At 33.7% G+C, this 16,154-nt stretch overlaps 1 protein-coding gene across 1 annotated transcript; it reads right to left on the bottom strand.

Annotated features, from left to right (window-relative positions):
- Window positions 1-4,234: 4,234 nt before the first annotated feature.
- On the bottom strand, window positions 4,235-15,204 carry LOC149793934 (uncharacterized). Its single transcript, XM_089966485.1, has 3 exons — window positions 14,985-15,204; window positions 6,979-7,608; window positions 4,235-4,587 (listed from the first exon to the last, which is right to left on the bottom strand). Exons 1-3 carry the CDS (start codon window positions 15,034-15,036, stop codon window positions 4,307-4,309), a joined length of 963 nt encoding a protein of 320 aa, XP_089822611.1. The 5' UTR covers window positions 15,037-15,204; the 3' UTR covers window positions 4,235-4,306.
- Window positions 15,205-16,154: the final 950 nt, after the last annotated feature.

Below are 16,154 nucleotides of genomic sequence, written 5' to 3' on the forward strand. Positions count from 1 at the left end.
TCTCCCAATCATAGAATTTCCTAAAACTGAATATTTGTAGAAATATCCCACACATAAATTGTTATTATGACTCTCAAATCTTCCAGTCATATAACTTCCTAAACCTAAAGAAAACTTCTTCTTTTTTTTCTTCTTCATCATTCTCTCATTCTTAATGGGTATAGGAAATGAGAAAAACATGGAGGGACAGGGATCCCTAAAGGGGGAAGTACGAGATAATGAAGTTTCGGGGCTACGTCACATGGCGCTACGCGAAGTGAACAGGCCCGTGAAAGAGTTTTGGAAATATCCGCAGGTGGGAAACTCAGATGTACAACACAAAGAAATAACAACTTGTATATAATCACGACCTAATTCACTCTGTCTCTGTTACACAACTCCCGTACTGTGTATCTATCCCCATTCAGAGGGAAATAAATATAAAAATTACCTTTTTTATTTTGTTTTTGTTAACATAATCTTAAATAAATAAAGGCGGACTAACTCGAGCAGGGAGAAATACAGTAAATAAAGAAAGTGTGGACCCCTACTCGAGCCCAACCGACCTAATCATATTAATATAAGCGAAGAACGACACAGACCAACACACACATAAAATAATAGCTTCTTTTTTCTTTCAAAACCAATAGTCCACCGTTTCTTCGCCAAATTCCAAATTTTAAATAAATATAACCACTAATAAAATATAAGATTGTAAGACGTCTGGGTTAAAATTTGAAATAACTCCCTACAAAGTAAACTATATATAGCACACATACATATAGCAATATACACATAGCACACACGGGATATAGGTGACCTCTAGCCAAGGTTAACTAAAAATGAGGAACGGGACTTAGAGTAAGGTGACAGAAACCAACTCGGAAGAACTACCCTGTAGAAATCACTAGGAAATCCAACAAATACCCCGTCAAAAATTATTTTAAAATACATTTTTGATCGGAATTATTTTCTTTAAAAACAAACAAACATACAACACATGTGGGGGAAAACACATACATATAAACACTTTCCTTCTTTTTGGATAAGTAAGAGTTGGGGCATCTGTTTGGTACCCCACCCTACCCCACCCCACAAAAAAAAAGAAACCCAACGTTTTCGTTCAGAAGCAATTGCATTTATTCAATATCATCTCATGTAACCAAACATGTTCTCCGCAATAGCCTCCGATCTAAGGAAATAAAAACAGCTTTGTCCTTATGTCAAACTTGCGAATGCGTCTTTTTAAATCGTCCGTAGGTCACACGTACATGAACATATTGTTTGCAATCAGCTGATAGTTTAGCGACCCTAATTAGTCTTAACTGTAACTTTGTTTTCTTCCTGTGAGAAATAAAATGTATATGCTAAAACAAAATCTTGTGCGTAGTGTAGAAATCGTGAAAGTGTAGTCTGCCAGTAATAGGATCCTGTCTGCAACCTTAAGGTCAAGGTTACTTTTGAATATGTAGATGTAACTTAAACTACTAAAATTGTCCTCATTCAACACTACTGGTTTACATCAGGACTTATCTTACGTTTATAATTTTATCCAACAATTATGGTCACATTCCTATATGAAGATATTTCTTGCTAAGTCTTGAACTATAGGTCAGTACGTAAATAGATGAAACTGCATTTAGATAGTGACCAAAGACCGTAAGATCAATCATGCTTTGATTTTTAAAGAAACGTCTAAATCTGGACAAACATTCCAGACGTATTATTAAGCATTTTCTATCTCTGACAGCTCCTATAGCAATCATTAACATTCTGTTATCACCAAGTAGAAAATACTTTTTTCACGCCTCCAAAAATATACCGGTAAACATGTATTCAAAGAATTGGGCCAAATATTTACTTAGGCATAATCTAGAAACAGTTGTGTTTGCCTTTGTTCTCGATGACAGGCATGCATATGCACGTGATTACGGGAGAAACTAATGATTGCATCCCCTCCAATTAATACAAATACCATACAGATTTTGAATGGCCACTTTTACGCAAAGTTAATCCTATGCTTCGTGTCTTGTACTATTTTACAGATCTGTCCATCAGCACACTTCCTGCCTGCAACGATGGGTGAAACATAATTTTCACACTTTCCTCAAAACCACTTCAATGAATGTTTTCAAACTTTCAGGAAATGTTTAATATTACATGTTCTAGTTAATGATTTTGTATATTCTCCATAGCAACTATGCATAATTGACATCAACCAGGTTGAAACCTGCTTTAATATTTTTAAACTCTTAAGGCAATTTAAGTTGGGTATGGAGAACTATAAAGTGCCCACTAAAGGAATGACTATTAATGTTGATAGAGATGACACGCTGGATCTTGTTTCAAACCAGATTATTTGTATCGATATCCTCAGGATTAATCTTTTCAACTAATATACGTAGATATATAATAACTCCTTTTCGACAAATAAAAGCGAGAATTTTTATAAGTAATTTGAGGGCTGGAAATATGTTGTTTTGAGGGTAAACTATTATAGTCTCCCAGCACCCTCTGTAAATTAAATCGACAGCCGTTGAGTTTAATGTAATCGTGAAAAATCTCTAAACCCAGATGAACCTGCAGATTTGTATTACATTTTGCATAGTTACTTTCATGTAAGCTTTAACAGCCGTACTTAGCTCGTTTAAAACATATTTTGTTCTATTTCTTTTATCCCTGTAAAGTTCACTTCATTCTGATGAAAATATATAAAAGTTCGGCCGGTTGAAAATATTTACTTTCATTTTTTAACACCTGTATGTAAGTGGTGTATGGTATTTACTTCGTCCATCCATGTATGCGAGTCTGTCTTGCATGGCTATTTTCAAACTCCTGCACAGCTGCACTTATTAACAGTCAACTTGCACCGTGGGTGAATTTGGGATAAATATGTATGTGTTCCCTATGTAAATAAACAGATCGAAGCCTATCGATTTATTTTGATGAGAGAGAGAGAGAGAGAGAGAGAGAGAGAGAGAGAGAGAAAGTTTATTATGTTCACAGAGAGAGATGTTATAGCGTATATTTTCAATTTGTAACGCTTTTGCTTGACCACCATGATTCCATAACAAAATAATTGCGTTATCCGCTGCTCTAAAACTACATATAAAGACTGCTTTAGTTCAAGGAAATTACTTTACTATATATTAAAACTATTTTGTCCCACGGGCAACATCAACGTGTAGTCTTTTATTTTCACATAAATTAGCGTGATACCATCTACTTTGACGCCTATTGCGTCTAAATTACACTTTCAATTTGACACGTGATAATAATAAGTGTAATCAAGCTCTATATTCAAACGAAGAATTGCTAAGTACGTCGAATTTTGAATATCGTGAAACGTGCTTTTCAGCCTTTTTTAGATTCAATACATGCTTAATTTATCAAATGTTCTACATTTCGAATTAGTCAGAAGAAGAAAAAAAAACACGAAAACACGAAAGGGAAGTAATTTTTTAGAAAATGTATACAGTTGTGCTACTTTTATCCCAGAAAATAGCAATATTATATTTCTTATCACTGTGTTGATATGGATAATTTCCCCCAGACAGACGAGATTTCCTTCAACTGTTTGCAAAGAAATATTGACCTTTATTGCAGAGACAGCTAGTATTTGCATGCCAAATTTATATATGAACGCTACGTACAAGACTAGATCTTAAATAATTTGGAGAAGAAGGTTGATATCAAGTATATCGTTCAACAGGTCCGATTATTGGTTGAAATTGCTTTCCTGAAAAACTTCATCACATTGAGTTAGTACATGAAGATTCGATTTTGAGGGATTAAACGCCATTTGTCAACAAATTTGTGTCATTCATGGCGGCCGGTACATTTGGTGAGGAAAGAAACCAGGAGGAACCATCGATTCACGGGAAGCTACAGGTAAGCTTCCTCACATACCCATGCTTGCTGAGCAGAGAATTAAACTCACACGGACAGAGGCGAGGTGTGTGTGTTGCATGTAAAGACTCACGTCTTAGACAACTCGGTGATCCCAGGGCTCCTACCACTTAAAGAAGCTATGACTAACGAGTAATATACACATGGACAGACAGACAAATAATTAGAAACGCAGGCTGCTACATAGACCGATTGGTTCACGGACACACATATTGATAAATAACTGATGGTAAACTAAGGATAAAATGACGACGGAGGGATGGATAGATATAAAAATGAATGTTATACTTAAAATTATTTATTCCAGTGTGTGTTTGTGTTTGTGTTTGTTTGGATTAGGATTAAAATGAAGAAAAACAATTTATGAAAAAGTTAATTTTTATCATAGTTAAATAGAAATATTTAACAAATGAGCAATCTAGACCAGTAAAGAGTCGTTGCGATGCCATACGATGTCCATTGCCGTCCACGATGCCATTTTCTTTACATTTAGTGGTTGTTGTTTAGGACTATATTCTGCTGGAATAAATCCCATGGAAGCAAGGCGAGCTACCATGTTCTGTGCAGCTTCTAGAGGACATGCCGTATTAGGTTTACGTAGCCTGTCTCCCACGACAAGCCATTCCATGAAGATGTAATGGACAGTCTTCTCTTGGAAGAATTTTAGAGATGATTCTAGAGCTTTGCACTCATACCCCTCTGAAAAAAAACACAGTTATGACAATTTAATAGCGTACTTGCGTGTTTTTTCCGTTACATCATCACCAATAATATAATTGTCAATGGAATGAGCTATTGTCGAGAAAAAATGATGAATCGCCAGGTTCCACTTTATTACCATTAGTAATTTGTCATATTTGTTTTTCAACATTGTCTCGAACCTACACATACACACTTAAGCCGGGATATGTTATTTATAACGTAAGAGCACTGAAGGTGTTAAACTTGTCAGAAAACAAACGGCCATGGGTACATCTACTACATTCAGACGGTTGTAACTTCACTAGTTATATATTCAATACCTTCCAACCATTTTTAGTACAGATTTTTAGATTGAATAAAACAAATGACATTAAAGAAAGAAAGTGACAAAATTTGAAAAAGAAAAAATAGTTTATTTTAAAGAAACTTTTAGATGTGATAAATGATTAATCGATAATCTGGCGATTCGTCAATTGCATTTTACTCGTCTGTTTGCGTTATTAATATATTTTGAGCTAACTTTGTTTTTCTCGATTAACGTCAAATTTGATATTGGCAGCCATTGATATTCTGGCATCCGTTAATATCTATCTAGTTCTTAAAATCATATATATATATATATATATATATATATATATATATATATATATATATATATATATATATATATATATATATATATATATATTATTGGATGATTTGATCGATAGGATGACCGAGGTAATATTATCAAGCTTCAAATAATGGACAGTGTCCATTTTCGTTATGGACAGATATTTTGCATACATTCAAGAGGACTCTTAAAACTCACTTACTCACTTATTTCGACTGCAAGAACAAACTTAAAGACCTAATAATATTTCCTACCTTAAATATTCTCAGCATGTTTTTTTTTAATGTTTTCTAATTTCATGGTGTTTGTTTTTGTAATCATATCATTATGTGTTTTTTTATTTTATAGGTGTTGTCTAATGTTGTAAAGCACTTAGAGCTTCTAAAGATTAGGCGCTATACAAAGTCCTCATTATTATTATTATTATTATCTCCAGAATTTTTGCCATTCGAAACTTTCCTTACAATATTGCTATTGTTTTCAAATGTTATTGCATGACATCTTACGGTTACATACTATGGCATAAAAAGTTACAATTCCTGTATTTAATATCACTCAAACACTCAGCAATCTCGGTCTGGTAACCTTAGTATGGATAAGGGATAAAACAAACTAGGGACAAGAGGTGCGCGGTATTACCTCGGTATAAAAAAAATCGGTCGTACGTACCGCAATACTTTATCACTGTACTGTACGTCGATAGTTTCCGTCAATAAGGAATGAACAGAAATTCAAGACGAATCTTTTTACGACTTTAATTATCATTTTTCTTGACGAAATAGTTCAACAATTATATTACGTTATAGCGATTGCGTCTGTGACAAATTACTTATGAATTTGGAGATATAATTTTATGTATCATCGTTTAACCACATGTTTGACACGTGTCAGGTATGTCAAGGCAGTGGCATAATGGAATGTTGTGAAAACATATCCAGGCCAAATCCGGAAAATGTTCTGATTTTAAAAAAAGAAGAAAAAAGAAAATAACATGACACATGTCATGTTTTAGATATTTACTAGTGTATGTGAATGTGTTAATTGTATGTATTCATTTGTAAGACTGAATTATCATTCCATTTTCAGGAGCGTACCTGTTTCTGTCTGAACTTACGTAATTTCAGAAGTCCATAAAATATTTTCTCGTTTGTTGAGTATCTGAATTGAGGATTATATTAACTGCTCCTCAATGAAAGATAAATTGCCTGGCTAAACCTACTCAAAGTTTCCCTGTCTATTATATCATTAGTGTGGCTAGAAAATTGTTGGCTTCAGTGTCAACACTTCCTACTTTTATTTACAAGCTCTCTAATATCAGCATGATTTCTTGCAAAGTATCAGGTACAGCGAGAACTCGATCATCCCACTTTAGTTACAGTTTCTTTATTACAACTTATAAAGAAATAATATACACATAGCATATCAGTCTACTATAGGTTACTATTTATTCATTTTTGGGGGGTGGGGTGGGCAGCAGTTTTCTTTTGAACTTAAATATCTTCTGTTATCTCAAGATAACTAATATTTTTTTCCGAATAATATTATGGATCCAATACTATGTTATTTTGATGTGCTCCGGAACAAGATATTTTTCGAGCTATTGAAAGACGGAAATTAAACCAAAAGTACCCCCTGCCCAAGAACATTGAATTGTTAGTTCCTAATATAATTGTGGTATATAACGGTACGTATCGCGATTCGTTCAGAACTACCGCTGTATACCGCGGCACAAAGTGTTCAGTGATACTCAGCGCCGCTAGGGTCTATACACATACCGATGTCCATCTTGATCACAACGTCCTTGGAACCAATGTATGGCAGTATGTCATCCATGGTTATTGCCTCTATCCAAGACTGTTCCGCTGGTGAATTTTTATCACTTGCTGTGGATTCTTCTTTAGAGACAGCCAATCCGCCCATGTTTTTGTCTGTGTTCTCAGTCATCTGCACGATAGTTCTTGCGTTGGATATTGCATTGTTCAGCAAAATGACGTTGCCTTTACAGTTGTTCAGAGCTAATCCCTTATAGACCATCTTTGCACTTCTCCTTGCAGCCTCGATTGCCACAACATTTTTACAAAGGGTGCATGCGTAGAGAGTAAAATATCCAACATTTGCCCCAATGTCAACGAATGTTGCATTTGGATAAAACGTTAAGGCAGCACGAATTTTTAGTGTGAGGTCATTTGCCCACAGTCCTTCAGTACGAATCGATTTTGATACAAAATGGTCTTCATCGATTCTATACAAGCAAATATTAAACCTCGGATTTGTTGTGGTTTGGATGCAGTCATTCTTTTCCGTACCGCTACCTACAGGACAAATGCACATCGGACAGGTGTCCTTTACCTGGTAGATTTCCAAACGATAACCATTTGCAGCAAAATACAATACGATAAAGATAGCTGAAAAAGCAGAATATAAAATTTGTTATAGTGATGTTATATGAATTTAGTACTATACATGCATATGAATTCAAACTGTCCTATCAGCATTTGGACTAGAAAATATTACAGACCGGTCGCTAAATCGGAATAACGAGACATGGAAATAATTACAGGGCAGTCAAATGTACGATCATATTTGAGAAATAAACGCGAGTGGCGCAGGTTCCACTTTTACATTTCAAAGTGGATATCATATTGAAAAAGAAACGATTGAATTATTTAATTTTGTGCCAAAGAAAAACGTATTGGCATATCCCAAAACGAGTAAAGAGTGTGGAAATTATTCTTCTATATGGCAGTTCACTTTTGAAAACTCTTTGTTTAGAATATTCATATATTCAAATGTGCTTATGGCATTCAGCATCTGAATAGTTAATGTACATTAAACAATGCATATGAGTTTATTAAATTTTAGTCGGTTGTTATTTGTTAAATCCTGCTTAAATTATCTTCATGAAAAAGTCCAAAAAGTTCCAATTATATATTTAAGAATTCTGATGTAATGGCCCGAAAATCGGATCAGATCAATTGGTATGATTATGATATAGTCTGTGAACTCTCATGGCACTGGTTTAAAAACTGAACAGTCCTAAAGCACATTCATGACAGACGTACGGACACCCTAAAAAAATATACCCAATTTTGCTAACGTTCTATGCATAAGAAGTACATTAAACGTGATATATATTCTTATGTCACTTGTTTAGGCTCGAATAAACAGTAACACAAGAAAGAGTGAAAATAACAAGCTTTTAAAAATACAATAATTTATTTCCCTGGAAAAATTCTGTAAAAATGAAAAAAATATGAAGTTACGGTTTTATAAAATCAAATCCAACAATAATCCTAAAATAATCCGAGAATAAAATTTTAGTAGTCCTAATAACAAAATGTTCTACTGATTTCACGTTCGAATCTCGACGAAGAATCCAAAATGGAAGACGATGACGTATGCTACAATCTGTAGTGTTGAAGTCTATAGTTCATTGCATAAATAATAATTATCACTCCGGTTTCTGATAGTTGAATAAATGTTTATAAAAAAAACTGTCCTTGTTCCATAATATTAAATGAGCACACATATTTTCCAGAAATATAACAAAATTAATCATTTTGAATCCAAGTAATTTGAAATAACTCCAAACCAAGTATTTGAAATAACTCCAAACAGCACAAAATAAAACAAACAGTTTAACGGCCCAACTTCTACTGATTAATTGGGTTTCTAAAACGTAAACAAGGGTCATGTGATTGTCTTCTGGTAGTATATAGAAGCAAGTACTTGTTACAGATCACGTTTACCCAGTGTGACCCTGACGAAAACCAATCACTTTTTCTCTAAGAAATAAAAAATTAAAAAATTGTTTATATCTTAAAGACAAGGTCCCATCATGACCTTGCAAACAACCAATCATTTTAAAATAAAATAGAACTTCCTTACGAAGGTTGCTACAAATTCTGAAACAGGGCCAGGATTTAGATCAACACCTGGTGTTTATAAACTAACAGTCAAGGTGAAACTATTTTCTAAAAAAAAAGTATCATCTCTTGTGAATAAATTTACATTAGAATATCATGTAATGAAAAATAAAACAAATTTAAAACTGACAAACAAATAAACTGAAATAAATATATATTAAATCAGATAGAATTAAATCAAATATACATAACACTATAGAATTGTCCTGATCTCGATTCTTTAAAGTTTGGATCGTCTCTAATTACTGCGATCTGATGTATCATCTCGGAATTTGTCTTTTGGGAAAACAGTTGGCACAAGTGCTGCACAAATTGAATGACTGTATTAATGTTTATGTATTCTTCTTTGTCTTTACACCATATATTTGGTCATATTACTTCAGATGAGCATAGCAGTGACTATACATCGTAACTAATTTTAATTGATATGAGTAGCCAAATTAATTTGTTGTAATTACAAATAGATATTAACAGTTAATCAATTGCCACTAGAACAAGCAATTTGAAATATTTAGTTTTCAAAACTTCACTAAACACTGACGCAGTCCAACACATTCGAATTGTGTTGAATCAACCCCTTCAACACGTAGTGGTAAAGAAGAGGTTACACAAAAGTAACATGTGTGACCACTATGGATCAAATAGATGAACATTATGATATCAAGACACAGGTACATGTGTTGTGCTGTACGTTTAAAGGGGTTGTGTGAAAATAATTTTATCAAGTTTACGACGTTGTTATATCTGGTAAAGTTTAGACATTAAACAAAAATTAGTTGATTGCTTAAGTGGTGGAAGGACACTTCTATTGCCAGATCTTTTAAGATGAGACAAGAAAATCAATCAATCGATCGATCAATCGAACAATCAGTCAATCAATTTAACATGGATGACAACAAAACATGGGCATATTATGAAAAAGAGACCATTTCTTAAATTCATCATCAAATTGTAATTAGTCTTTCCTCATTGACTAAAGACTATGTAACAGAGCAAGTCCATGGGTGTGTTAATGATCAATGATAACATGGACATTCGTGTTGACAATGGTTTTATAAAGTTTTGTGTGTGTGTGTGTGTGTGTGTGTGTGTGATTTTGGATTTTTAACGTAAATTTAACACGTTTCCATTCATATCGCTACGATGTCTGCAGTGTGACAGTTTATAGTGATGTCTAGCACTGGGGCATCATGTCGCAGACATGTAGCATCAGTCCCACCTGGTCACATCCCTGACACCAGGCCGACCAGTCTTTGGTATGACTAGGCCGAGGTTCGAACCCGTGACCTCCCGCATCCGAGGCGTACGCTCTAACCACTGAGACCACCGCAGATTAAAAAGTTATAAAGATATGTCTGGTCCATCAGGATGTAAAGGCTAATGGAACAAGGGGATATATAACAATTTTAAACACATTTCATTTTTATATCTCTTTTTAGTTGCCCGCTTTGTCTCCCCACCCCCCAAATATATATTGGTTTCCCAACCTATAATATAGTTAACTCAGCTAAGATCGTAATAGAAGCTAGAATTCGATTTATGCTCTAATTAGCACAGACAGTAAGAGCAATCACCGACGTTGAGACTGGGTATTCAAAAGTCAGAGGACCATTGTAAAGAGAAGATAATCACCTTGGAATGCCTTTGTAACCGTAGAGTATCGTGAACCGTTGAGAGTCAGACAGTACGTCTATCGGTAGCATGTTACGTACAATGAAATTAACATTAGGGTATTGAGGTGTACGCTCTTTCGCCCCTTCGGAACAATTAGAACATGATCATCATCAGCAATGAAACATGGATGACAACAAAACATGGGCATATTATGGAAAAGAGACCATTTGCTTAAATTCATCAACACCAATCAAGTCTACCCATTCCCTACTAGATAAAGAAATGTTCATAAAGTTGTAATGTAACACTGTGATAATAAATATGCAGTAATTTAAACATTACACACACTTGTATTAATTCATAATTACCAAACACAATTCCTATATATTTTACCATCCATCTCTGAAGCGCTGTAATGTCGACCTGAGCGACTGAAGGTACTATAAGCGTTGGTAGCATTGTATTGGCAGATGCAACCAGGAAACCGTCCCCAAACACACATGCTAACTTTATAGGTAAGGGATCATTGAATTGATTGATTGATTGATTGATTGATTGATTGATTGATTGATTGATTGATTGATTGATTGATTGATTCGCTTGTCTCATCTTAAAAGATATGGCAATAGAACATAAAAAGATAGAACATAAAAAGATACAAAAGTACAAATATAAAAACGACAATTAAAGTAAAACATACAGGTGTGAAAAACATTTGAGAAGATAAGTCTTCCTGATAGCCTAAACCTACAACGATGAATGAATTAATGATCAAGATAAAAACACCAACATAAAACAACACTAGAGAAGTAAGCATGTAGTTAATTTAGAAGATATGTTTATACATGTATCAGTTTCAGCTATAATATTTCATACATGGTAAGAAATTACTTATGTAAATCCAATAAAGGTGGCCTACATTTTTCCCTACTAATAATTAAATCTGCAATGTTTATCAATGACATAAAAATGTATCATATATAAACTATATATATATATATATATATATATATATATATATATATATATATATATATATATATATATATATATATATATATATATATATATATATATACACAAGTTACAATCTATTAATTATTTAATCAAGAAAGAATACGTTACTATAACGATGATCAGATCGAGCATGATCGAAATTCATTTGTTGTAGTTATTCAAAACGAAACTGGCTATAACTGGGGCATTTCAAAACAAAGTATTTTTCATCTTCAGCTCAGTTGTGTTATATAAAACAAGGATCTAAATTCTATGGAGATATGGGCCTTGTATCTCTCCCAACTTCGATTATACTAGGGCAATGTGCACTCACACGAAACAACGTGTATTTGTTACTACAATGATACTAGGGCAACATCGTATAATTTGTTACTACAGTAATTCAATATGTACTGACACTAAACGAATGTATTTGTTACAACAATAATACCAGGGAAATTTGTACTGAAACGGAACAACCAAACTATCTACATATTTTAGTTCGATTTACTAGGCAAGACAAGTTACTGTTACAAGACATATCAGGTCCACGCCATAACTTACTTTGTGCTAACAGTTTACAGTTAATAGCTTTTAATGAAGTAAACTTTTAAAGGCATAAGATTTTGTACTGTTACAAATTATTTTGACATACGAAGATGTTTGCATCGTAAATTGTGCTCACATTTGGAATGATTGCCTTAAGGATAAAGAACACGCTTTCAACTCAACCGAATGAAGAATGGTAACTCAAAATACCAAATTGTAATAATTGTCATAGAAAGACGTAATAAGCTGGAATTGCCTTTTGCAAGGTGAGAAAACATAGCAAATGTTTTACACCTGGGGAGGAAGGAAGCTATCAGTGAGAGTGATAAGATGACGAAAGAGGCAAAATGAGAAAAATGGACTTTACACAGAATGTATATACATATCTGACTGTGTTAGAATGGTCCTATTTATCTTATGTTTATATGGTCCGCTTTTGTAAAGCAACAATCTGAGACTTCTCGACGTTAATTCATCTTTGTTGATATTGGAAATAGCTTCTTCTTTCCTGTTTATTATGTTATACTCCATTATGTATGATCTGTATTTCATTTTTATAATATGCTCAATTTTGTCTCCGTTAACTTTACATTGTCAGAATCGTGCAATATTTTACGATATTGTACACCTTCATATTGCACTCACGTGCACGACACGTGTGCCCAATAGTGTATTAGGAACTACTTTGTAAAGAAATCATGTACACTCAGGTAGTAGACGCTTTACGTTTTGGCTGATTAAATTTGTTTCTGAATGAACTAAAACAGACGTTTCGTGGACTGCCACATACCAGTTGCTGTTCAATATTCCACGTTATTTTTTTTTTTTTGATACAATGTTTCGGATTTAGACTAGCGATAGTCGCCAGACAGGTCATAAAATTGCTGGATCCCTACAAATAACATGCAAGTGACAATGCATAAGTGTGTCTTCTTTGGCTGGTAATAGGAATGCCAAAAAAATATACTTACGGTTTAACATACTGAATTTCCTCAAAATATACTTCCTTAGTTCTGCGAATCCGAATTACATCAACTATATTATGGGTTCTAAAGCTTGATTATACATTTCGAAATTTTACTGTAATTTCGACTACATTACAAGTACAATTACATCCTCCTTACTGCATTCAAAATGAAATGATCATTACGTTCCATATCTTTTTCATTTTTTTTACATTTTTTTTTTGATAATTAGAATTGAAAGACTTCATATTTTCCCACATTATGATTCCAAACATTCAATGACAGAACAGAAACACACTTGCAAGTGTTGACACTCTCCTCCCTCGCTGCTGAAATCAGATGTACTTCATGTGGAACTGACACAGACAAATTCAGTCCATAATCACGAAATTTAGTAGAATCGACAAAAATACCGAATATATTCATTGCAGCCAAATATAAAAGTTGTTGCAATGCGAATTCATTCAAAATATGACTCTAAATTTCAATTTTAAGTAGACCAAATCTCCATTTTTTTCGAAAGTAATGTCTAGAGCGCAACAAAGTTCGAATTTATCTGGGCGGAGTTATGTGCGCATTGTGTATTTAGTTTGGAATACAGCATACATTAAGTTACTTTGTCTATTGTAGTGTATTTTTGTTTATATAATTTAGCCTTAGGAAGAATAAGAAAATAAGCCTGTAATAAAAAGGTTAATGCATTTGTATGGCAAAATATGAACTCGTTGTGCCGGATGAATATAATGCACTCCAAAGGTCGTGCAGTATATCCATCCGAAAGATTCGTTCACATTTACCCATACAAATGCACTAACCTATAATTATTGATATATTAGAATAGTCAAAGTCAGTAATTTCGTGTACTACGAAGACTCCATACCCGGTCATCATAACTCAAAATTAAATGGTTTTTTTATATGAAATATGTGTTATGTGTATGTGGTATGATCACTTAATGTATACATTTCAGACCAAATTCGGATTCGGCCAATGTGGGTATGTGAGAAAGCTTGCCAGTAGTTTCTCCTGGGTCAGTGATTCTTTTTTGTTTTTGAGAGAAAAAAACAATTTATTTTCTGTAAATGTCTTTTAGAATTGTGTCAACGGTTACGCAACCACCGTTTCTGTGTAAATGTGTGTGTGTGTGTGGGGGTCTTCATAGAGTCACGGTTCATTTTTATCAAAAAACGCAATTCTAGAACTGTTTCCACAAAATCAAATCAAAGTACAAGAATATTTTCTTTGTCTTTATCGTGCTTTGAATAATTGCAAATACTAAGGTTGACTCTTTTATGTTTGAGCTATGATCCTTCTCTAAAACCGAGATAGAATAATAACACAATTTCTAGCATTTCTTTTCACCAGCAACAACGATATTTAAAATTAGTGTGATGTTCACAAAGACGTGACATATAACATGTAATATCATATAATACATAATATCATATAGTACATGATGTCATATAATACCTTATATTATATATATATATATATATATATATATATATATATATATATATATATATATATATATATATATATATATATATATATATATATATTAAGAAAACTTTTCAAATGTAATTTACGCCTTGAAAAAACATGAAACTGACAAAACGTCGACAAAACTGGGATAAACTCTTTCGTTTGTCTTGGTTACAGAGATAGAGAGAATGAAAGAGAGAACGCAGGAAAGAAGTGGACAAAGCCTGCGATGATTGTAAGACTTACCTAACAGTACGGCAAACAATTTCAATACAAGTGGGTTAAACGGTGATGCCATGCTGCATTTAGAATTATAAATATTGCATTATAATGTCATTTAGTATTTTCTCCTATATCTGAGACACTCCACTCTATTCCCTTGTGTATTCTTGTACTTGGTACTCCAAAAACACAATCAATAATTTGCATGACTATAGTAATGCAGATTAGTCGACCGAAACGTATTTCGACGTGTATTGTTCCTGCGTACAGTACGCTTGCATATATTTGATGATACTCACATATAGAATCCTCTAACGACTGTAATGTATTTGCGTGTGCACTTAAATGAAACACTAGAATAATACAGGCGCGTGACAAACAAGGTTAATGAGTGGCGGGGTGTTTTCAATACTAAATTACAGTCCTGAAAAAAATGTGCGATTGTCGACTGATTAAACTCTACAACAACAACAACAACAACAAAAATCCTCGATTATTTAATTTCATGGCATGATGCTTTCAGCTTGTTTCCAATATTAAAACGATTCTTCAAATATATTCTTTTTTACTTCCAAGTACTTCTCCCATTATTTTGCTTGTCTTTATATGTACATACATACATACATGCATACATACATACATACATACATACATACATACATACACACACACACACACACACACACATTCCTGTTCGTACTGTTCTTTGTTGCTGTTGTAGAGTTTAACGCCATTTTTCAACACACGATAGGCTATACATGGCGGCCAGTATTAATAGTGGAGGAAGAACCCGGAAAACGCCGAAAAGAACCATCGACCCACAAGAAGCTACTGACAAGCTTTCTCACATACCCACATTAGCCGAATCCGAGACTCGAACCTACGCAGACAGAGGTGAGATGGCATTTGATCCGTAACGGAGAGCGCTTTAGACTGCTCAGCCACTCGGGGCCCAAAATAAATAAATAATCGAGGAAGCACAAGATATCAACAGAGGTACTAAAAAGCATGAAACCTTCTGAGCTGTTGAAATATTACACTTTTTAGGATATTACTGTCGTGGAAAAATAGTACATTATAGAATGAAAGAGTAAAAAAAATGCATGGCATGCAAATATGTTGATCACGAAACCAGAGGGGAAAAAAGAAAGTAACTAAAGCAAAATCACTAGTAAATAATATAATGGTACACAT

Source organism: Sinohyriopsis cumingii, chromosome 8 (assembly GCF_028554795.1).
Source record: "Sinohyriopsis cumingii isolate HCF-2022 chromosome 8, ASM2855479v2, whole genome shotgun sequence".
In the NCBI taxonomy this organism is placed as follows: Eukaryota; Metazoa; Mollusca; class Bivalvia; order Unionida; family Unionidae; genus Sinohyriopsis; species Sinohyriopsis cumingii.